Source organism: Colletotrichum gloeosporioides (assembly GCF_011800055.1).
Source record: "Colletotrichum gloeosporioides strain Lc1 chromosome Unknown consensus_108, whole genome shotgun sequence".
Classification (NCBI taxonomy): Eukaryota; Fungi; Ascomycota; class Sordariomycetes; order Glomerellales; family Glomerellaceae; genus Colletotrichum; species Colletotrichum gloeosporioides.
The window spans coordinates 60,884-82,824 of NW_025544753.1; the positions used below are offsets into that span (position 1 = coordinate 60,884).

General features: G+C 40.8%; 4 protein-coding genes and 1 pseudogene across 5 annotated transcripts; 2 read left to right on the forward strand and 3 right to left on the reverse strand.

Annotated features, from left to right (window-relative positions):
* Positions 1–387: 387 nt before the first annotated feature.
* Positions 388–1,457, reverse strand: GCG54_00011852 (uncharacterized protein; the record flags this gene model as incomplete). Its single annotated transcript, XM_045411743.1, has 2 exons — positions 388–1,101; positions 1,365–1,457. 2 exons carry the CDS (start codon positions 1,455–1,457, stop codon positions 388–390), a joined length of 807 nt encoding a protein of 268 aa, XP_045256926.1.
* Positions 1,458–1,494: 37 nt separating this feature from the next.
* On the forward strand, positions 1,495–2,004 carry GCG54_00011853 (uncharacterized protein; the record flags this gene model as incomplete). Its single annotated transcript, XM_045411744.1, has 2 exons — positions 1,495–1,709; positions 1,818–2,004. The coding sequence occupies 2 exons, from the start codon at positions 1,495–1,497 to the stop codon at positions 2,002–2,004; spliced, it is 402 nt and encodes a 133-aa protein (XP_045256927.1).
* A 453-nt stretch (positions 2,005–2,457) lies between these two features.
* Positions 2,458–2,972, reverse strand: GCG54_00011854 (annotated as a pseudogene). The gene is made up of 3 exons: positions 2,937–2,972; positions 2,620–2,848; positions 2,458–2,551 (listed from the first exon to the last, which is right to left on the reverse strand). Coding segments are annotated over exons 1-3 (359 nt in total).
* Positions 2,973–3,523: 551 nt separating this feature from the next.
* On the forward strand, positions 3,524–4,580 carry GCG54_00011855 (uncharacterized protein; the record flags this gene model as incomplete). The annotated part of the gene is made up of 2 exons (XM_045411745.1): positions 3,524–4,367; positions 4,441–4,580. The coding sequence occupies 2 exons, from the start codon at positions 3,524–3,526 to the stop codon at positions 4,578–4,580; spliced, it is 984 nt and encodes a 327-aa protein (XP_045256928.1).
* A 462-nt stretch (positions 4,581–5,042) lies between these two features.
* On the reverse strand, positions 5,043–6,187 carry GCG54_00011856 (uncharacterized protein; the record flags this gene model as incomplete). The annotated part of the gene is made up of 4 exons (XM_045411746.1): positions 5,043–5,417; positions 5,476–5,732; positions 5,792–5,963; positions 6,098–6,187. 4 exons carry the CDS (start codon positions 6,185–6,187, stop codon positions 5,043–5,045), a joined length of 894 nt encoding a protein of 297 aa, XP_045256929.1.
* Positions 6,188–21,941: the final 15,754 nt, after the last annotated feature.

A 21,941-nucleotide genomic window follows, 5' to 3' on the forward strand; every position in this document is an offset into this window, starting at 1 on the left:
GGCCTGGCGCGGCGCCGTGTTATTGTAATACATGCCAAGTCCGGCCGGTGTTGGCGTTGGTGCATGTTCCCCCCTTTCGGCTACCTGGGCCGCCGATCCCTTTCCGCTCCGTGTTTTCCAAGTACACCAGCTCCGAGCTAACATGACTTGGAGTGCTGCAACGGCGGGTTGTTGTAGTAGGGTTTGTCTTCATGCAAGTGGAACATGTGGGTATGGTGGGTTCAGAGATGTTGGTGAAGACGTAGAAGGAGAGCATCCTGAGCATGTCATTAAATGTGCAATGTAGCACGTAGTTGCAGATGTAGGTGCACTGGACATTACGAGAAGCATGCTCGCTCCACTCGCATCTCCTCTTTTGTCTCCTCCTCCGCATCCTCCACGGCCCCATCACTTTTGACTGTTTCCAGTCGTCATTGCATTGCTGTGGTGAGACTCGGGTGCATGAGGAACGGATTCCGTGAAGGTAAAGCTTCCCCACCCCGCAGAGGCAACCCACAGCGCCGCGTCAACGGCTTCTTGACGCCTTTCGCGATCGCCGATGGCCTCCTCTGCGCTGCACGCGATGGAGAACCCGGGAACGTTGGCGCGCTCGACATCCAGCCAGCCTCTCCAAGCGGCCACTATGTCGCCGGCTCCGATAGCTCCGATGACCACAGTCCCCCACAACTCGCGTGCGCCGCTATTGTGCTTGCCGTAGAATATCCATTGCTCGGCCGCAGCGACTTGCTCCCGAAGTTGGTTTGGGGAGATACGCTTTCGATCGGCGGGGCCATTGGTGCTGCCGGTGATACCACAGCGCGCCAGACGCTGAACGTATACGTGACGGATGTCGTCGACACCGCAGCAGAGGCGTGTAACGTCAAAGCGGCCTTCTGTGTCGAAGATGAGAACCGTCTTGAAGTGGGGCGCAGAAACGAGGCCCGACACAAGCCGGTAGATGAGCGGGAGTTGACGGCCGGTGACGGCGAGAGGAATCGATTGTGTAGCACGAAAGTTCTTGACGGCGAACGCATTCAGGAGTGGGATGGGAAAGAAATTAGGTCGATTCTTCCTTTTCGTGGGGTTGACGGGCTTTTGTTCTGCGTTGAAGACGTCCAAGACCTATCGAAACACAATCAGCTGTATGACAATGACAAATGAGCGAAAAGATATCTGCTGTGACATGCTGAACGGAGCCTGGTGATGTTTTGATGCAAATAGTCTGGGGGTTTGAGGTGTGTGAGTGGTGAGCTGTCTGGCCCCTCCTCGGACCAAAAGTTTGCGTCGGCCGTTCCCCCAAAACACCCACCCCATCCATCGTCCACCATTTACTCAACCTCACCAGTCCAGACTACTCATCGCCTCTCATCTTGTGGCACACCAACCTCTTCTAGCGTGGTCTCTTTAGCGTCGCCCAAGAGCCTCCTGCCCCTCATCGAGAGCCGCGAATACTTTTTCTTGTCCAGATACTTCTTCATCCTTGCGGTTGGTTTCGACGCCGCCTCTGCAGTCGAGATGACCCCACCCTGCCTTGTTTTCGATGCGTCAGATTTGCCGCGACATGTGCAGGCGGACCTGAGAGGCAAAAAGCGCAAGCTTGAGAGGGGTGCTGATGTCGATTTGTCCAAGTGCGCGTTGCGGGCGATGACGCAGTTTAGATGCACCGTCAAAAACCCCGACCGCAGAGACAGCCCCATTGGATGTTGGCCTGTCATGCGGTTTTTCCGGCAGTAAGTCCGTTCCCTACTTTGTTTAACTTGACGAATCTCATGCCGCACGAAATCGGCGATATGATTCATTCCCATGGAATGCCCAAGATTACTGAACACCTTCAATAGATGCCAGGACAAGAAGGGTACATTTACTGTTGAAACCACAGCATGGGAAGGGATGAATGCTGGAGCCGAAGATGGGCACGCCAATACTTCAGGTCTGCGCAGTACAGATGTCCGCCAGGACCATGGCAGAGATGGAAATGGTGACCAGCGGACGTATCATGAATGGCCAGAGTTGTGGGAGAAATAGAAATGTTCTGGTGCTGGAAAAAGGCAGGCGATCAAAAAGCTACGAACAGAATTCAGGGCCCCCTTTAGAACTTGAAGTAGGTTGATGTGCAGTATAGAGAGACCTGTCAATTCCCTTGGGAGCTTTGTATGTGAGACGGACTTTTGAGTATTTCGTCCTTTGAGGCATTGGTTACAGTATCATTTTCGCGACAAGCAGCACGTCTGACTGAGCGCCTCACACACCTCGCAGCATAAATTTCTGCATGTCACACCCTTGGACCGTTGCCCTCGACGTAAGAATAGTTCTCGACTCGATTTGCTGGTGTGTATGGTACAATCGGGGTCGGTTGACCAGCTGATGAAGCCCGTATCTTGTCTATAACCACGAATGCTCTCTCAATCCCATCGCTGACCGAAGAAAGTGCCCTCGTTTTCTGCTGCCACCGCAGTCAATCGTCGTCGTTGTAGTCATTTACTGCTTCTGGCCACGAGCCTCGGCCTTCTGCTGCTCCAACTTGGCGTAATAGGCATCGCGAGCGTTCGTGCGAGGCATGTGGAAGCCGTACCTGACATATAGTTAGTTCAAGCATGTTTGCGTGAAGCATCGGGCGGATCTATTTCGGTGTTCGCATACCAGTAGACGTTGGCCATGGCAAAGCCGAGACCTGCGATGAAGTTAGGATACTGGTCCCAAGGATGGGTGAGGAACTGCTGGGTAGCGAGCGCATCGATGCATATCCCGAGGATGCCCCATGAAGTAGCGTAATGGGACGGCGCAACTCCAGCAGCGGACCAAAAGAGGGTTTCGGGGAGAACTCACCAAGAGCTATGCCAAGGTCGAGGACAAGATTGCGTCGCAGCATCTGTTGCCCGCTGTTAGCCAACAACTGTTCATGCTCCGTAGGCCCGGCGACTGCGGCTCAAAGTGCTCAATTGATTCGGGAAACGTACGCCCGTGATGGGCTTGACAGCAGTAGTGCCGGCCATTGTGATGCGGAGTTGAGTGGGAGTTGTGAGAGTCGATTAAGTCGAAATTTCGTGTAACCCAGGGTGATTTGGAAATGCTCAAGTCTTCGGGTAGCTCGAATGGTCTGATGAATTCGCGCGATGGAGTTATCACGTGATGTCACATTCTCCCCTTTCGTAGGTGACTTGTTCCTGACCTTCCCGCACTTCTCACATTACCTAAGCCAGGCAGGCCCTGAGTCTTTGAATCCCCCTCCATCTGGTTGGCTGCTGTTTGGGCACATGGTACCTAGATATCCTTACATAAGCGTCCGCTTCATTGTTCTTGGCTCGGTGCAAACGGATCAACTCCGGCTCAGGACTAGATCCACAGAACGACGGCCCCCTCTGCATAACAGATATTCTGATCTAGCAATTTTCTGCGGGAACGGGAATGGCGATGTAGGATTGCTGGTTTATCGTCCAACGCACATAACAGCAGCCATGAACCTCCACCTTCCTGCGAGGAGATTAACCTTTTCCGGTCAGTTTTAAGGATCATGTTTTCCCTTCATAAAGCTGGCTACTTCGACATGACATTGGCGGATCGACCAGCTAATCTCTATCGTCCACTAGCTCCTTCAACCCTTCAATCCATCGCACGACCAACAACGAGGCCTCTCATTCTTCCCTTGCGCCCGGCCACTCAAGTTCGAAGCAAATGGGGCTTCTCTGGCATGTTCGGCCGTAAGAAGAGCAATCCTGTTGAGGATTCCTTCAGCGGTGGCCAGAACCTCAACGACCCCAAGATCCGTGAGCAATTCGCCAAGAAGCAGCAGGCTTCGCTTTCCAATTCTATTTTCGAAGAGGAAGTTGAGGATGCTGTCGCCGAGGGCGGAAAAACTGCCCCCGGGATGCAAAGCTCTGTGAAGACGGCGGAAACTATGTCGTACCGGGTTGACCCCGACCCGCGAGCTCGTCTACGATGGGAGAGGAAGAAAGTCATCCAGATGGTTCGTCGCAACGGCCGCGTCAGCCGCTCTGAGCGCATCGCCCAGACAGAGAAGGAGCTCCAGCATAAGAGTCCATTCCTGGAGACCAGCGTCAAGAAACTTGTGCACCTAGCCCGCCAAGTACAGGGCAAGAGTGTGGATGAGGCGATTCTGCAGATGCGATATTCAAAGAAGAAGATGGCCCGGGAGGTCAAGTATCAGCTCGAAGAAGCTCGAGATCTGGCCATCGTCAGCCGCGGCATGGGTCTGGGTAAATCACATGATCCAATCAAGATTGAGACCAAGGACGGCAAAGCTTTGAGAGTCGACAACTCATCGAAGCTCTACGTTGCTGAGTCTTGGGTGGGAAGAGGACCCTGGAGATCCAAGTCAATGGACTACAAGGGACGAGGCAGATTTGGCATCATTCAATCACCGTCAACTAGTAAGTCCCGACCCGGATCAGGCCCTTTATCGACGTTTATCTTCTTCATATGGGCTGACCAAGCCATTTTTAGGCATTTCTGTCGTGCTGAAGGAGGAGAAGACGAGACTACGCGAGCACAACGAGAGAGAGGCGAAACAAGCGCGGAGGAAGCCCTGGGTTCACTTGCCTGATAGGCCTGTGTCTGCGCAAAGACCTTACTACTCTTGGTAGACACTTTTCACCGTGGCTACAAGACTCCGAGTCTAGATATCTAAAGTCGGTTGGTCTTAACAGAGCGTGCAACACCACTCTCTGGAATTGTAAGAATATGTACAATGAAAGATGCCATGAAAACCATTACGCCATATTTTTCCCGGCTGTAGCCTTGATGTCGCATGTCTATGCGAAGCAAATCAAACTCCTAATTGGTATAATCGCGAGCAAGCTGGGCACCACGCTCCATTCCGCATCCTACCTACGCCGTACACTAAACATTCGTCAATCGTAAATCATAATGTGCTGCCGGCCGCATTCACCAAACGTCTTGTACGCCAGACAGTTTCAGTCAAGGCATCTACCACAGCTTGGCCTGGCACAAGTCCAACTACGATCTCCGGCCATCCCCGTCATGCTGTGACGAGTCCTGTTAAGACAAATGAACGAGTGGCGGTGGAGGGTATAATGATACGCCACTCAAATCATCCGTCTCGGGGACTGGCGTGGAACCATATCCTCATACCTTCGCGACCGCATTTCCAGCTCCGAGTGATTCTTGCCAGTCATGCCCACAATGCCGTAGTCTCTCCCAGAGCCTGGCATCGGTCCTGAGATCTGCATGGAACGTGTCCTGTTCTGCGGCCTTCTCACTAATAGGTAGAGAGCAAGGGCGATTGCAAGGACGCCCACGCCAGCGCCAACGCCAATTCCAATCTTCGCTGGTACTGAGAGGCCTGCAGTATCGCTGGAGAGCTTTCCTGAATCGCTCTCTGAGGCGGAGCCGGATTGCGAGGCCTGGGAACCTGTCGAGGTCGAAGTAGTTGACTTGGTGGTTGATTTGGTATATGTTGACTACAAGAACGTAATGTCAGTTGTGTCAGCCTTTCTGCGGCTTCAGGGGGGAATTTACCATAGTTGTGGGGGCAGGAGTTGAGATTTGCGTAGCCTGGGCAACCTCAGAGATCGCCTTGCTTGTTGCATCTGCCGGTGTCGAGTTGACGGGTTGGGACGACGGTTTCTCTGCACCGTTTGTTGCGATAGTAGTCGCTGGTTGAGGTGGCTCAGATGATGCTTGGGCCGGTGCGGGCGTGGTGGGTTGTGGCGGCGGCGAGGAAGCCGGCTGGTATGCAGGCGGTTGTGTCGATGCAGGAGGAGCCTGAGTCGCAGCTACGGCGTCATGTTAGTGATCGCATTGCTGACTCTGTGGCTTCGAAGGGGCATCATACTTGCACAGAGAGCCGTCACGTAATCGTTCACCTTGGTAGCGACGTCGGCGCCGCAAGACTGCGATGCACAGTCACGAACGCCAAATACAAAATCTTGTTGCTTGCAAAGGCAAGAGTTGTCCTGAGATGCGCAGCCGAACCCCTTTGCAATGACAGTGTTGACACATGAGATCTAACGACTTGAGTTAGCTGAAAGTACAAGCATAAGGAACGTGTCATTCCAGTCGACAAGTCTCAGCCACCACGATGCTCAAGAATTGAAGCAGCATTTTCAAGGCTGGATATGACGTTAAAAAAAGGACTTACACCACATGGCGGTAACGAGTCTAGCTGCGCGTGAGCAGCCCCGAGAAGAACAACAGAAGCCGTGGCCTGAAGCCAGATACGACGCCTCATGATGGCACGGGGTAGCAGAGGTGAAGTCTGGCGAAGGGTATGGAGGAATGAGGGCGTGGCGGGGTGTTTGAACAGCTGAGAAATACAGCCTGACCTGCGAGAAGTGATGAGACACTGGTGTGTGTATGACCAGACCCGTCACAGCGTCACACAGCAGCTCATGGTCTGTCTTGAAGCTGAAGTGGTAATCTCGGAGCTGAGCCGCCCAGAGTTGGAGGTGTTGGTGGCGTATGAGGGCGTCAACGTGGCGAGGCAAGCCCCAAACACGCAGGGGCACGTTTCGAGGAGCCAAGAAAAGAAACAACGAGACAGCAGCTGCCGGTCCAAGTCGAGAGGGGGAGCAGAGACAGACGATATCGACAGGTAAGGAGTAGACAGGTGTCTGGAACAATGAATGACGGTTCAAGTGGTCAGTCGCAAGGCAGTTGTATGTCGAAGGCGGGCGGTCGAATGAGGGAGAGACGAGTCAGACTGGGCGAGAAGAGAAGGAGTCTGAGAGAAGCTGGAAGGAGAAGGGCTGGCCAAGACAAGAAACAAAGGCCAAGGCCAGGCAGGAAGAATGGAAAGAGAGGGAAAAGAGGCGCTCGGCGGGGTGGAAGCGAACGTATGTGAAGAAGCACAAGAAGAAGCTAAGAAGAGAAGAACAGAGGCAAGGTTCCGAGAGGGAACAGGGCCATCCGCAGGAAGAGAACGAAATAGAAGGGAAGAAGCCAGTAAATGAGGCCTAGGAATTGAGAAGGGAGGGCAGAATGGGGATGGAGGGAGGGATATCGACATGTTAAAAAGGAACACTGGAGGAAGGGACTAGACGAGGAGTGGACGGGGGCCCGCCTGCGCCTGCGCCGTGCATTCAATTCTCCTTACTTCACCTTCCTTACCTTGCCCACCTCACCTCCTCATACGGTGCTAGGTAAGGTAGGTAGGGTAAGGTAGGTTGGCTCGCATTTGGGGGCAGGACCTACCTTGGGTAAGGTAGGTAGGTAGAAAGAACAGACGAAGTCGGGGGCCAGGGGCCTGCCGTCTGTAAAGAGACAGATGGGATGGCAGGGGACACCCGAGCCGACGGAAAGGAAGTGGAGGGAAATCGGAGGTCAGGGGGCAGGGGCGGGGATCATGGACACAAGGTACCTATGTACACGGCCACAACTTCCCGACCTTACCTACATAGTAGCTCACCTCACCTTGCGTTCAATACCTTACGGCCCAGTCAAGATATATTGGCGGAGGTGTCAAGTCAATTGATTCCCCTGGCCTGAACTTGGAGGTGCCCTGTGTGCAGCTCCAAGCGCGTCTGCAACTACCAACCCGCGTCGCGTCGACGGGCTGATCTTGCTCCCTAGGTATAAGGTAGTTAGGTGTGGTGTAGCTAGGTTTGGTCTTGTCGCGTCAAACGTGTTCTTGAGCGGCCCATCGTCTAGCGGCGTACGGTTGAGGGCGAACCCAGCGAGGTGCCAAAGGGGGCGACAGAGGATCGTGCTGAACACTAGATAGGTACCTTACGTAGGTGAGGTAGTCCTGCAAATAGTCTGTCTGAGGTGGGCTGGGTCGGCGTTGAGGAGACAAGAGGGGAGATGGAGGGGTTTGAGAACGAGTCCTTTTCTCGGAGGGCCAGCGAGTAGGTTATCCAATTCAAATCGGGAAACGACATGGAAACACTCGACGGGAAAGGAAGGGTCCGACGTGCATATCTTCTTCACCTTGGGCTGGTTCGGCCTGCAGCTGCACCCCGCTGCGGCCAGGGCCGAGGTTTCCCATCGCAGACGATCCCATGACGGTCACGGTCACGATGACTGTCAACGAAGACGACGGGACGGGAGTCCGAGTCCACCCGAAAAAGACCATGATGGTGTCCGAGCGATGGGCCTATGTGGACGTGAAGTGAAGGGAGGCAACTTTTAGGGCGGCAGGTCAAATTCGGATGGAACACTAGGGCGCAAACCGGGGCTCGATCGGATCCGAAAGACCCAAAACTCAAGACCACGCCGCACAGCGAACGTACTGAAAATGTTGACAGCATACATACATATCAGTACGAGGCCGCCGTAAGCGCATAATGTTGGCTCATTTTGCGTACCTTAAGCCGGGCCTCTATAGCCCCAGCCGCCCTATCAACGCACGCGATGCCATCCCCCAAAAGCCAGCCGCGCAAGACGAGCCCCGATCTCTAAAACAGGACCTTGTCGACTGTTGGGCAGGGAAGACACGTCGGGCCCAACCAGCGTGCCGCACCAACCTTGACCAGGGGGCTGGTCCCGTGCTGTTCGTCGCAGCAGCCGCGCTAGGAGGCGCAGCCAAGGCCCGCAGCTTCCTGTCCATTACCTACCTAAGGTACCTTACCTAAGATACCTCCGCCGTACTGCGTAGAGGCTAGATGATCTGCACCAGGGACTCGTGTCGTGCCGCCGTAAGCCACCGCTGACACCTACCTACGAAAGGTAAGGTAAGGTAGTCAGTCCCTCACCAAGGTAAGAAGGAGGAAACGTCTCGACCGACAGGCCACGGCCGAAATGCAACAAGTGCAGTCCATCACTGCCAAGTCCGTCACTCATAATTTTCGCGTGTAAACGGCAGAAATGTGCTCTCATCATCTTCGTCGTTCACCATCGGATGGAAGAGGACGTTTTGTGGCGGGTTACCTGAAATGGAAAGCTGGAAGATGTTCCACCCGACGTTCCACTGGGCTGCATGAAGGGCGGAAACCCGGGGCGGGAACCCCGTTGCTTCGAATAGGTAGATAGGTACCTTCCCTTGAGGCCAATTGCAAACCCCTTTTTGCCCTCTGCTCGGTGCGTGAATGGGCTTTTGTTGGTCTGCTTTGAGGGTAACGTGAGGTATTCAATCAAGCCTCCCGACTTATCTGCCTGCACCTTGAGTCGGCCTACACACACTCGTCCGATAAAGTTGGTGGTCTCGTATTTTAATGCGAAATGCTTCTCGTACTCCTGCAAGCCGACAGTGGTGTGCGTGTGTCTTCCCAACTAATCATTTCGAGCCAACTCCAACTTTTTGTCGCAGCGTTTGTTACCCGATCCCTCTGTACCTGAGCTTTTGAGCTTTCGAATTTCCAACTGCCGCTTCTCAAGTAGACCACAGGCGGCTTCACGCATGCTCCCTCGTCGGTAGCCGTCATGAACTCGCTTCGGATTTCCATCAGTATCGTGCTTCATCACATACCAAGGACGCATGGGTCAGCTAGATCAGCCGGCTTGCTGTGTGCTTGCGCGCAAGCTTGAAAACTCGACGCAAACGTATGCCTATGCCTATACGGATACTGCAGTGCAGCATTGCGGACGCGCTGTCCGATGCCAGCATCCCCTGCGCATAAAGGTGCTGGAGCCAGTGCAACATCAGACTGGGGCACTGAGGAGGTTGGCAGGGCTGATTAGCGACACCTGCAACGGTCGCCGGCCTGTGAGCCCTGTACCATCACCATGGGGCTGCCCCCATTTCTGTCTCGAGTTCGATGGCTGAGCCGCTCGGTCAATTTAATTCGTCATGCAACGCGTTTCCTGCCGATGACCGCGGAAAATTTTCTGAAGGACGAGCGTCTGACAACAAACAATCGCTTAGACCGAGAATCTTTACTTGCAAGCTTGCGTCCGGGCTCGACGCCTCACAGGCCACTGCGGTCTGTTGGAATGGAATAGCCACCAATAGTCTTATGGAAACCTCTGTCGGGCCGGTAGAACAGACTTTCAGGCACGCAGGCCTGGCACATCTGCCATTCAAATGCTCTCACAGGTAAGCAGTGGTTGACTTGGGCCAGTCTCGGCAAGACAACATATGAAATGTGCATCCCTGTAGGTTTCGTGTCAAGTCGATCCTGAGCCGGTGTAGATCCGAAGACCAGAGCCCATTGTCCGGAGCGGCGGGGCTAGCCGGATCGAAGAGCCGCACTTGCTCCGCGACGCCCGAGCTCTGGACGAAGCACGTCTGCAGACTTGATTTCCTACCTGGTTCCGTTTGAGCTATCGAAAACACTCTTGGAAGTATCGCATTGATGATTTTGCTCTCGTGCAATGAACAGTCCTTGTCACGCTGCGATGCACACAAAAATATCTAGCCTAGGTCCCCAAGCACGATGTCTCAGCTTCTTCTGTCACTGAATTTTGTTTTTTGTCCCAGCCAGGAAATCTTCCAGCTCACATCTTGAGGATGAATGTATGCGTATGCGCAAAAAAAACATATGTAACGAAATGAAAAATAGGATTGGGGTTGTTGGAAGAGGATAAATGTCATGCGTCGGAAAGCTGGTAATGACGGACGCTTTGTCATTGTAAAGCATTCCTTCCATCCATCTTACCTCCCGTAAACTCAGTTGAGGGTCCTGGTTCGGAGCCGGAGCTAGTTCCGGGCAAGCGTCTATGGACAGACACTTTAATGCTTCTATTGGGATCGGCGGCTTATATAAGGTAAGCCGGTCAGAAGTAGGTACGACTTGCCAGTATCAGTGAATGCGGAGGGGCGTGACTAGCTTCATTAAGATACCTAACTACATAACTACCTCTAAAGTAGCTAAAGTAGGAGGAGCTGCACAGTGCAGTCTGATGGTGCTGTGCTGAGAGAAGACGGTTTGGCGATGAACTAATGACCTTATGTTGTAGAGAGAGCTAGCGCTGGAGATCTCTCGCGTTACTGATTATAGCTGGCTGCGTCAGCTTGGTTTCTTCTTCTTCTTTTCTCCCTCTCCCTCTGTCTCTTCTTTTCACTTCTGGGATAAGGGTAATAAAAGGGGATGAATACCGCATAGGGAGAAGAATTCATGCAATGGAGTTAGATGATTTCACATACGAATATATGAGGGAGCGAGTTGTGTCTTTTTCTTGTAGAATATAGAACGAATAGGTTAAACGGCGCTGCTGCAGACGTAAACGCGATGATGTCTTGCCTAATCTGAGGTATTAGCTAAGATAGATAAGATAAGGTTTAGCTACTGAGGCTTTTGAGTACCTACTTTAAGGTATGATGTCCTCCGCTAGATTACCTGAGGGTTTCTGGACACTGCAAATGTTTTACAGCGCGCATTTTGAGATGGCGGAGAAGGTGTTATTTAGGAATAGACGCCCTTTAACGCAGAGACATTTATTGACTACTTAGCTAATTCTCCTTTTAAATTCCTAGTGTAGGGGCACTCTACTTCACTTATAGGCAACATTTATGTATGCGTGAGCATTTTATAAAGAGTTCTTCTATAAATATTTATATAACTAGAGATATATAAGAGGTTTATTCTTTTTCCTCTAACTACTCTTTATATACTTAACTATGTTTTAACTACTATTATACTATAGTAAATATATATATACTCTTAAGTTTATTTAGTAAAGTATTATACTTTACTAAAATAAAATATTTAATTTAATAAATATTAAATATATTAGCACAGGTATAAGCGTATTCAGGGGCGTGGTATATACGCCTATATAGTATAGGGTTATAGATAGGCTTATGTTATAATAAAAGGTGATAATCTTAAGTATTTATAGGTATTTAATTATATAGATAATAATAAGGGAATTGATATATTATAATAACTCTCGTTGTTATTGCTTATGTAGTTAGTAGGTTACTTCCTCTAGTAGGGAAAAGTAAGGGGAAAGATAATTTGAAACGTAACTTACTAAACTACTAATTATATAAGGTACTTATATAACTATACGTATTATATAATTAATATTATAGTTATAGGTTATAATAAATAGAGTATTTTTATATAAGGTTTAATACCTTAAACTTTATTTATTTATTTTATATAGAATATTAAAGTAAGTTAAGTGTTATTATTATTATAAAAGAATATTATATATTAATATCCCCCTTTAAGGTATATATAGCTGATTTATAGTATATAGCTTACTCACTTAATATATATATACGTTATAGGTATAAAAAACTTAAAAACCTCATAGGAAAAATAAGAAAAATATTCCTATAATATATATAATATACTTATAACTAGTTAAAAAACTCTTATTAAAAAACCTTATAGGTAAAAAGGTAAGAGAAAAACTAGTAAGTTATTTCTTTAATGCAGTTATTATTATTATTAACATTATTATTATTATTATTATTATTATTATTAATTATATCTATTATAGTATTAAATATAACTTTGCTTACTAGCTTAGTTAATATATCTGCAATATTAAACTTAGAGTCTATATAAAATAATATATATTTTTTATTTAATAAAGATTCTCTAGTAAAGTGATATTTTATATTAATATACTTAGATTTCTTATGAAATTTAGGATTTTCAGCTAGCCTTTTAGCTACTAAGTTATCTATAAAAATCTTAATCTTTTTAATAGGATTAAATCTTAATTTATTTAAATTATAGTTATAGTTATTATATAAGTATAAAGCCTCTTTAATAGCTTTAGTTAAAGCTATATATTTAGCTTTATAAGTAGATAAAGTTATAGTTTTTTATTTTATAGTACTATAAGATATTATATTATATAAACCCTAATAAAATATATAAACTAATATAGATTTTCTATTATTTAGGTCTTTAGCCTAATTAGAATCTAAATAACCTATTAAATCCTAAATTTTATTATTACTATAGTTATAATATATTCCTTTATTAGGATATTTATTTAAATAACCCTATAGGTAATCTAAAGCTATAAAATGCTCTTTAGAAGGGTTTATTATATATCTTAATAATATTATAATAACTAGAGCTATATTAAATCTAGTTTTTAAAGCTAGATATAAAAGTACTCTAATTTACTATTAAAACTATAGAATTTCTTCTTTAGAAGTATAATATTTATTTATATATAGTTTTATATTATCTCTTATAGGAGTTATAGATAGATTTATATTTATTTTATTATATTTATTTAATATCTTTTATATATATTTAGTTTAATATATAAAGAAAGACTTATTAGGTCTATCTATTTTAAACTTATAGCCTAAAAAGGTATTAGGCTCCTCTAATATTTATATTTTTATATATTATTTTAATATATTATATATATAGTTACTAGTAGTAGTATTATTAGCTACTAGTAGTATATCGTCTATATAGTAACATATTATAGCTTTATAGCTATTTTTATTAAGTATAAATACTACTTTATTATAAAGTAAAATAATAAATCCTAATTTTATTAATATAGCTTTTAAGTAGTTATACTATAATTTAAGGCTTTATTTTAACTTATATAAAGCTTTAATAAGCTTATAGTAATATTTACTATTATTAGACTTATAGTTATAATTAGGATTAAATTCTAACTTATTAATAGTTTTATTATATAAAAAGCCTATTAGTAATATTATATATATATCTATATCTATATTAGTATATATAAACGCTATAGTAATATTATACTATAGAAGGGTTTAACCTTCTTTTATAGCAAATATTACTATAAATCTATAGCTCTTAGGTCTATAAGTAATAGAAAAAGTTTCTAAGTAATTAATACTAATATATTAATTAAAACCTTAAGTAACCTATCTTACTTTATATTTATATATATTATTTATTTTATTTTTTAATTTCATAGTATATACCTATCTACTACTTAATAGATAAATATTATCTAGTTTTTTTATAATTTCCTAAGTTTTTATATCTTCTATTTAAGTTACTTCTAGTTATATAACTTAAATCTAATTATCTTTATAAAGAGAATTTAAAGCTTATCTTATAATAGAAAACTTATCTAATATAATAACTAATAGTATATAAGAAGCTTTATTAATAGTATTAGTTCTAATAATACTATTATTATTATGTAAAGGTATTTAGGGGCTATAGGCTACAGTTAGGTTAAACTGATGGAAGAAGTACCTAAAGGGTAGGTATAGTATTGCTGCGCTACTTTTGCTTGCTTCTTCTAAGATCTTCTTTTCTGACTCTTTAGTGAGTACTTGCTGAGTCCTCGCTGTAGAGGGTTCTGTGCCCTGTTTCTATAGGGTTCTCTATCCTTTCGGCTTGGTCTAGCTGAACTGTCCTTAAGCCTTTCTGGCCTGGGTGGCTAGACCCTTATAATTGTCCCCCTTCTAATCATAGTGGTCCCTGCTATGGAATGGGACTGGCGGCAGGCGAGAACCTCTATTGTCTGTAGTAGGCTTTTTTATGGTTGCTATTATCGTTATAAGTTGTCTCTATCGTCTATATAGCGGTTGTCTGCTGCGTATTTGCTGAGGCTTCCTTATCCCTTAGCGCTGTTGTTGTCTATTGAATGGGATTTCGTTAGGGGTCTCTCTTGTTCCTTGAAGAAAGAAATTGTCTTTAGTGGGTTTTGTGTTCTTTGCTTGTGGATGTTTTGTTCTTTGCTTAGTAAGCCTTCTCTGAATAATAGCCTTGTGATAATTTTGTTTTTTTGTCCTATTCGTCCTATTCGTCCTATTTGTCCCCCTTCTAAAATGGGCGCGTTATGAGGCTGTTTAGAATGTTAGATAGTGACTGCTGTTGTTGATTTACTGTACTTACCTTCTCACCTTAGTAGTATTTGCTATAGTAAATAACTGCTGTTCTTTCTATCTGAAGTTATAGCTACCTCTCTGACTGTTCAATAATACCTTACATCTATCTATAAAGTAGTACCCTTTTTCCCACTTAAGGTTAGTTTTTTTCTTCCTCCTTATTATATTATATCATAATAACTTTTATATTTTGTAAAGCTTTATTAAGCCTTTATAAAGCTTTCCCCTTTTAATATTACTTTTATATCTAATTATTATGAGTATTAAGACCCTAATCACCTATATTCTAGTGTTATATAAGCCTAATAACTTAGCAAAGAATAGTAGTACTTACTAGTGTGACTAATTAAGCAGTAGTAAGCTTTATATCTCTTATGCCTTATAGCTCTATTAGACTACTAGAGTAGTATATACTTATACTAATATAGGTAATACTACCTACTAGATATATTATTTACGTAGTGTTAAGTATTATAAGATAAGTGTTTAGTAACCTTTTGCTAAAGTATTAGACTAACTATTAGTGTAACTAGATCCCTAACTACCTAGTTAATAGTATTTAAATCTTCTAGAACTAGGTGAAGCGCTATACTGCTTAGATTAAAGCTAGTAAGTATTATTAGCGTAAGATCTACTATATATATACTGTAATTATAAATAGTTAGGTGCTTCTCCTATTACTTTATAAGTAGTTAGTAAACCTTACTAGGCTTTAGTCTAACTCTAAGCAGTATAATAACTAATTACTATAGATAAATACTAAAGAGACTGCTGCTAACTACGCTTAAGTGCATCTTAAGATCTAGCTTAAGGTATATAATCCTTTAGATTAGGTTTTTCTTTAATAGCTAATAGTTTCTTTATAAAATACTTACTGAAAGAAGGATAAGGACCTTATTAAGTAGACTTATCTTTAGCTTAAGAATACTCTACCTTAATACCTCTAAGATAAAAGCTATATCTTTAATTAGGCTTAGTTCTTTAATAAGCTTAATAATATCTTAGAGAAGTATCTCTTAAGTAATAACCCTTATATATCTAGCCTACTTACTTAGGATCCCTCTAAAGTCTAAGCTTCTTAGATGCTTTATAATTCTTATAAGTGCGCTCTAGTTGTAATCCTTAAATATGTTAGCTTTAGCCTTGCTCCCTAACCTAATACTTATAAGGATGTTAGCGCCTCTTCTATAAGTGTTCATAAGAATCTTATTAGCTTTAGGGAGGAGGATAAGTTATTAGAGGGTAAGAGTAGTAATAGTGAGAATAATATGGATATTAGTCCTAATAGTAATAGTACTAGTGAGGATTTAAGTGACTTAGAGGATAATTCTTAGTAGTTTTTAGTAGATCTTTAGTAAGTATATAGTAGCTTTTCTTTAGAGTTCTTAGTTAAATACTCCTAAGTTTATATATTACTTTTAAAAGTAGTTTTTTTTAAAGTCTTTCTATAGTTAATTAACTTTTTCTTATTTCTTTATACTACTTATTATCCTATTTATAGTATAACTTATGCTATTACTTCTTAAATCTTATGAGGATTTATAAAGTGTTTACTAAGTGTTTTTTAAGCTTTTAGGTGTTATATTCTACTAGCTAGCCTTTCTATTTAACTAAATATAGGGGGCCTACTAATGTATCTCTTTATGATATAATATCCTCAACTTCTTATTCTTTAGGGTCCTCTTTTAGGTTTAGAAGCTATCCTTTAGCAAGCTTTTAGCTATATTATAGCTTTAGTAGAGCGACTGAGAAGATATTATATGCCCTATTATATTTTTTTAGGAGCTATACTCTATAGGTGTTAAGGCTTATAACCTCTGTGATTAGTATAGGAATAAATTATAGGGTGAGTTTTTACTAACCTTTTGTAAAGCAGAAGTTCTTTATTAAGAGCTTTATAACGTCTTTAACTTTATATAATTACGCCTTCTTTTTAGCGTTTATGTTTTTAGCTTATACTTCTGTTATATATTACTAATTCTTAGCTATCTTTTAGTGAACCTCTGTTAGCTTCTTAAGCTTTTTGTTAACCTCTTAGGTTCTGATTTTAACACCTAGTAGGTAGTAATTAATTATTTGAGGGTAGTAACTTATAAGGGCTTTAAATAGCAATATACTAATAATAGTATGTTTGCTATTATTATATAAGAATTTAGTTTTAACTAGCTGTGTTGCCTACTAGTTATATAAGCTTTTGCTAAACTTTAAGAGGTATGCAGTTAGGGTTTAGTGTGTTCTCTTAGTCTAGCTATCTATCTGTAGATACTATGCAGTAGAGATATACCTTTCTATATCTTAGGCTTTAGTTTAGTCTTATTAGAACTAGCTAGTGATTAACTTATCTTAATTGCTAATAATAGCTTTAGGCGTGCTATATTAGTATTTAATCTCTTAGTATAAGATCCTTACTAAACCTATAGCGTCTAGTTGTTTAGTTATTACTAGAAATTATGCTACTTTAGTTATTTAATATATAACTATTAGGATTATATTATATATAATCTTATTATCTTAGTGACTTTTTAGTAAGCTAGTTAAGAAGTCTAAGGAAATCTATTAAAATAGGTGTGCTAGTAATTCTAGTGTTTATAGTAGTCTATATAGCTTATGCTGTGGTATGTATGCTCCCTAGCAATGTAGGCACTTAGCGACGTATTGCTATACGTCCTCTATTAGGTGTGGCTAATAGAATTTTTATAGGATTAGCTCTACTATTTTATTTACCCCTATATGCCCTAATCTAAGTATATTATAGTGGTTTTTTAGGATTTTATAGCGGAGGGATCCCTCTTCTAGGATAATAAGTCTTCTTCTAAACTAAAGGATGTTGTTCTTATTAAGTTAGTACTTTTGGTGTTCCTTAGCGTCTTAGCGAACCTTAGCTATAAGTTCTCTATAGAAGTAGTCTTTAGTCTATAGTCCTCTAACTATCTATTTAAGATTTGCGTTTAGTTGTAGTATATATGCTGTTTCGTCCTGAATGAGCTCCCTTATTATAGTATATAGGATGTACTGCTTTAGTATAGTAATCCTAGCTCTTCCTGAGTCCTCTAGCGTATTGCTATCTTCTTGTAGAGTGGTTGGCGTGGTATTTATGTATGATTTTAAGCGGGTGATAATACTAATATGTATGTTTTAACGTAGTAACTTGTTAGTACTTTTTGTGGGGTGGTGCTAACCTGAGGGTGAGGATCCCTCAACCTTAGAGCTAGCCTTCTAGTAAGGTTCTTATATGCTTTACTGAATAGCTTAGATATAAGTTCTCATAGTAGCTATAGTTCCTTTAAGCTTAGCAATATATTAGTGAGTTATTACTAATAACTAGCTAATAAGTCTTAGCTTCTTCCTAAGGGTGGGGAGTATATTATCCACTTTAAAGTCTTCTATTATATAGTTAGGGTGTTATAATAGTCTATCTGCTAGATTAGTGACTTTCGATCTATACTAGATTTTAAAATTAAATGCTGATAGGTAGTAAACTTATTATGTAAGCTTTCTATAAATGTTGCGCGTAGGTGTAGTAAGTACCCCCTTTAGTGCTATATAGTTTATGAGTACTAAGAATTTCTTAGGGAGCCTTTAGAGGTATTACGCCTAGTGATTTAAGCTTTTTATAATAGTGAGGAGCTCTTATTACCTTATAGCTTAGCGTTTTTCTATATCTAAAAGCTTTTTTAATTAGAAGGCTACTAGGTGCTAAATAGTATTATATTTCTATGAAAGTATACTAGATGCTACCTAAGTGGACATATTAGTCTTAACCCTAGTTTCTAGCGCTAGGTTATAGTGTCTTAATATTAGGGCTTTAGCGAATGCTTTCTAAAGTGTCTTAAATGCAGTCTATATCTCCCCTATCTAAATAAAGGCTTCTAACTTTATGCTGTTTTAACTTCTTTTTAGCACGCTATTTATAGAAGCTGCAATATAAGAGTATTTAGTAATAAATTTATAGTAAAAGTTATAAAAGCTGAGGAAAACTTAGATATCCCTAAAGGATTTTAATACTAGCTATTTAGTAACTACTTAAACTCTATTTAGGTCTATTTTAATGCTATCTTAAGTAATATAAAACCTAAGGAAATCTACTTCTATCTAATAGAAGTTACACTTCTTTAGTTTTATAAATAGCTTAGTAGCCTTTAGGTGATATAGGACTGCGTGGAGGTTTTTAGTGTATTACTTCTTAGTATCTAAATAGATTAGGATATTATCTAGGTATATGATATAATAAGTGTTTAGAAGGTTAGCAAGTATTTAGTGAATATATACTTAGAAGGTTGCTAGAGCGTTTATAAGCCTAAATAGTATTACTATATACTTAAAATGCCTATATTAGGTCCTAAATGTAGTCTTCTATCTATCTACTTTATTAATTATGATTCTATAATATACCTTACTTAAATTGATCTTAGAAATAAACTTTATGCTAGTAAGCTTATTTAGGAGCTTGCTGATTAGTAGTAGAGGGTATTAGTTTTTTATTATGATTTTATTTAGTCCTCTATAATCTATATATAACTATAAGCTACTATCCTTTTTAGGTATAAATAGGACTAGCGCCCTAGTGGAGCTAGTTAAGTAGCAGATATATCTAGCTACCTCTATTTCTTAAATATATTTAGTGAGGGTTTGCAGCTGTTCTACTGATATAGGGTATATTAGTCTATATAGAGGCTTTTTATTAGGTTTTAGCTTAATATAATATATTACTCCCTTTAATTTAGAGACCTTTTTTACGTTTTTTTTATTGAAAATATTAGCGAAAGGTTTAAGTTTTTTAGGGATATTCTTCTTATACCTCTCGTTTAGTAAGCTTTCACTTAGGGTATTAATATCTTTTTCGTCTAGGGTTAAGGCTCCTATTAAGTATATTATATAGGCTTTCTAGCTGTTTTCTATAATCTCTTATATTATTACCTCTAGCTTAGTGAGTGAGATATAATTATACGATTAGGTATAAGTATAGGTGTTTATATAGATACCTTCTCTACTTATTAAGTTATTAGATAGAAGGATATCTCTTACTCCTTTAGGATGTAGGCTAGCTATAAATACTCTCTAAATCTTTTATAGATAGCTTTAGCTATTAATTAAGAAGAGGGTGAGCTAATAAACTTTACTAGTAGGCATTAGTCTTCTTTAAAAGTCTATTAGCTTTAAGGTTATAATATTAGTAGCTTCCTTTAGTGAGAGTTTCTTAATAAAGTCTTCTTATATGAGGTTTACTATAGTATAAGTATCTATATTAACTAATAGTTTAACCTTATTATATACTTAAAGTATAATTACTTAACTTTTAATAGTCTACCCTATAAGAACTAAGGTGATTTCTAGTATAATACCCCTTAAAGTTACCTCTATACCTATTTATTTCTTAAGTCTTTAGTGTTATTTATATAAGAGACTGTAATAGTATTAATCCTACCCTATCTTAGGTTTAAGTTCTAGTTACTACTTATAGGCTATATATATAGTTTAGTGTAATTAGGGGATATATGCCTATATTTCTTGTAATTATAGTACTAGGTTCCCTGAAGATTAGGGGGCTTACTGTTAGAGCTAGGCCCTATGTGGGGGTTTGCTAAGCAGTCGTTCTAGGATGAGGTCTCTAGATAGCGCTCCCTTAGGTCTATTAACTGAGGGGGTTATAAGTTACTCTTATGAGGGTAGTTTAGGGAGCTTAAGTGTAGTTACTTATATAACTTAGAACAGCTAGTAGGCCTTCTTATACATCTCCTTTTTAAAATCTCCTATAGTCTCTATACGTGTAAGGCTATAGTATATACGTTAGTATAATTAACATCTTACTTAAAAAGCTTATCTTTTAGGGTCTTAGTGAAACCCTAAAAGAATATATAAGCTTTTATATTATTTATATTTAGCTTACTGAGGGCTTAATTAATAAACTCCTAATAAGCTTAGTATATAATAGGTTTCTTATTATCCTTCTAGTAGTACTACTTTAAGGTATTATAATAGTTTTATTCTTAGAGTTTAGGCGCTATATACTGCTTTCTTATAAAAACTCTAAAGTTTTCTTATATAAGGTTAACCTACTTCCCTAATATATCTATAAGCATTTACTAATAAGTTTGCTATTCTATTTATAAGGTATGCTTTATTATACTTAAGGCTTATTAGATATACTAGCTATTAGAGTAGCTAAGGTAGTACTTATAAGCCTCCTCTACTATAATAAGCTAATCTTCCCTTTCTATACTAGTAGATTTACTAGTAAGGTAAGCTATATTATAGTTTAAAGGTTTCTTATAAACCTTTAGTAACTATTTAGTAAGTACTTAGTTACTTAATATAGTAGCAATTAGTTTATACTAGTTAGCTATTATAGTTATAATCTGCTATATTAGTATTTAGCTAATAGCTTTATTTAGCTTTCTAGCTTAGGCTAGCTTATAGGCAGCAGCTATAGATATTTAGCCTTATAGCCTATCTAATATATAGGGAGGGGTCTTATATTCCCTATTCTCCTATATATACTTATTATCCTTTTAGTGAACGTTTAGTGTAGGTAGCCTATCCTCTTTAGGGCCTCTAGCTTTACTTAAAGTATAGCTTCTCACCTCCCCTTATTAACTTATATTATCCTCTAATTGTTCGCTAGGGTTATCTTCCCTATATAGGCTTATGTAAGCTATCTTACTTAGCGCTTAGCAAATGCTAAGTGTAAGTTCCTCAGCCTGATTAGTAAGCGTTACTTAGGTATGTGGCGCTATTATTATTACTAACCTTCCTAAAGTAAGGTAGAAGTAAAAGAATTATAAAGGTATTTAGGGGTTATAGGCTATAGTTAGGTTAAACTAATAGAAGAAGCACCTAAAGGGTAGGTATAGTATTACTGCGCTACTTTTGCTTGCTTCTTCTAAGATCTTCTTTTCTAACTTTTTAGTAAGTACTTACTAAGTCCTCGCTATAGAGGGTTCTATGCCCTATCTCTATAGGGTTCTCTATCCTTTCAGCTTAGTCTAGCTAAACTATCCTTAAGCCCTTCCAGCCTAAGTAGCCAGACCCTTACATATTAGTTATAACGTTATTATTTATTTTATATATACTAAGAGTAGAGTAATCCTAAATAGTAAATAATAGTATACTTTTAGTATTATTAACTATATTATTAACCTATTAGTAGTCTTTTTTAGTTTCTTCTAATAGAGAGGGGATCTCTATTAATAACTTAGATTTTTCTTTATTTATTTCTCTATTATTAATATTAATAGTTTTTATACTATTATTATGTGAATTACTTATATTAGTATTAATCTTATTATTATTACTATTATTAATA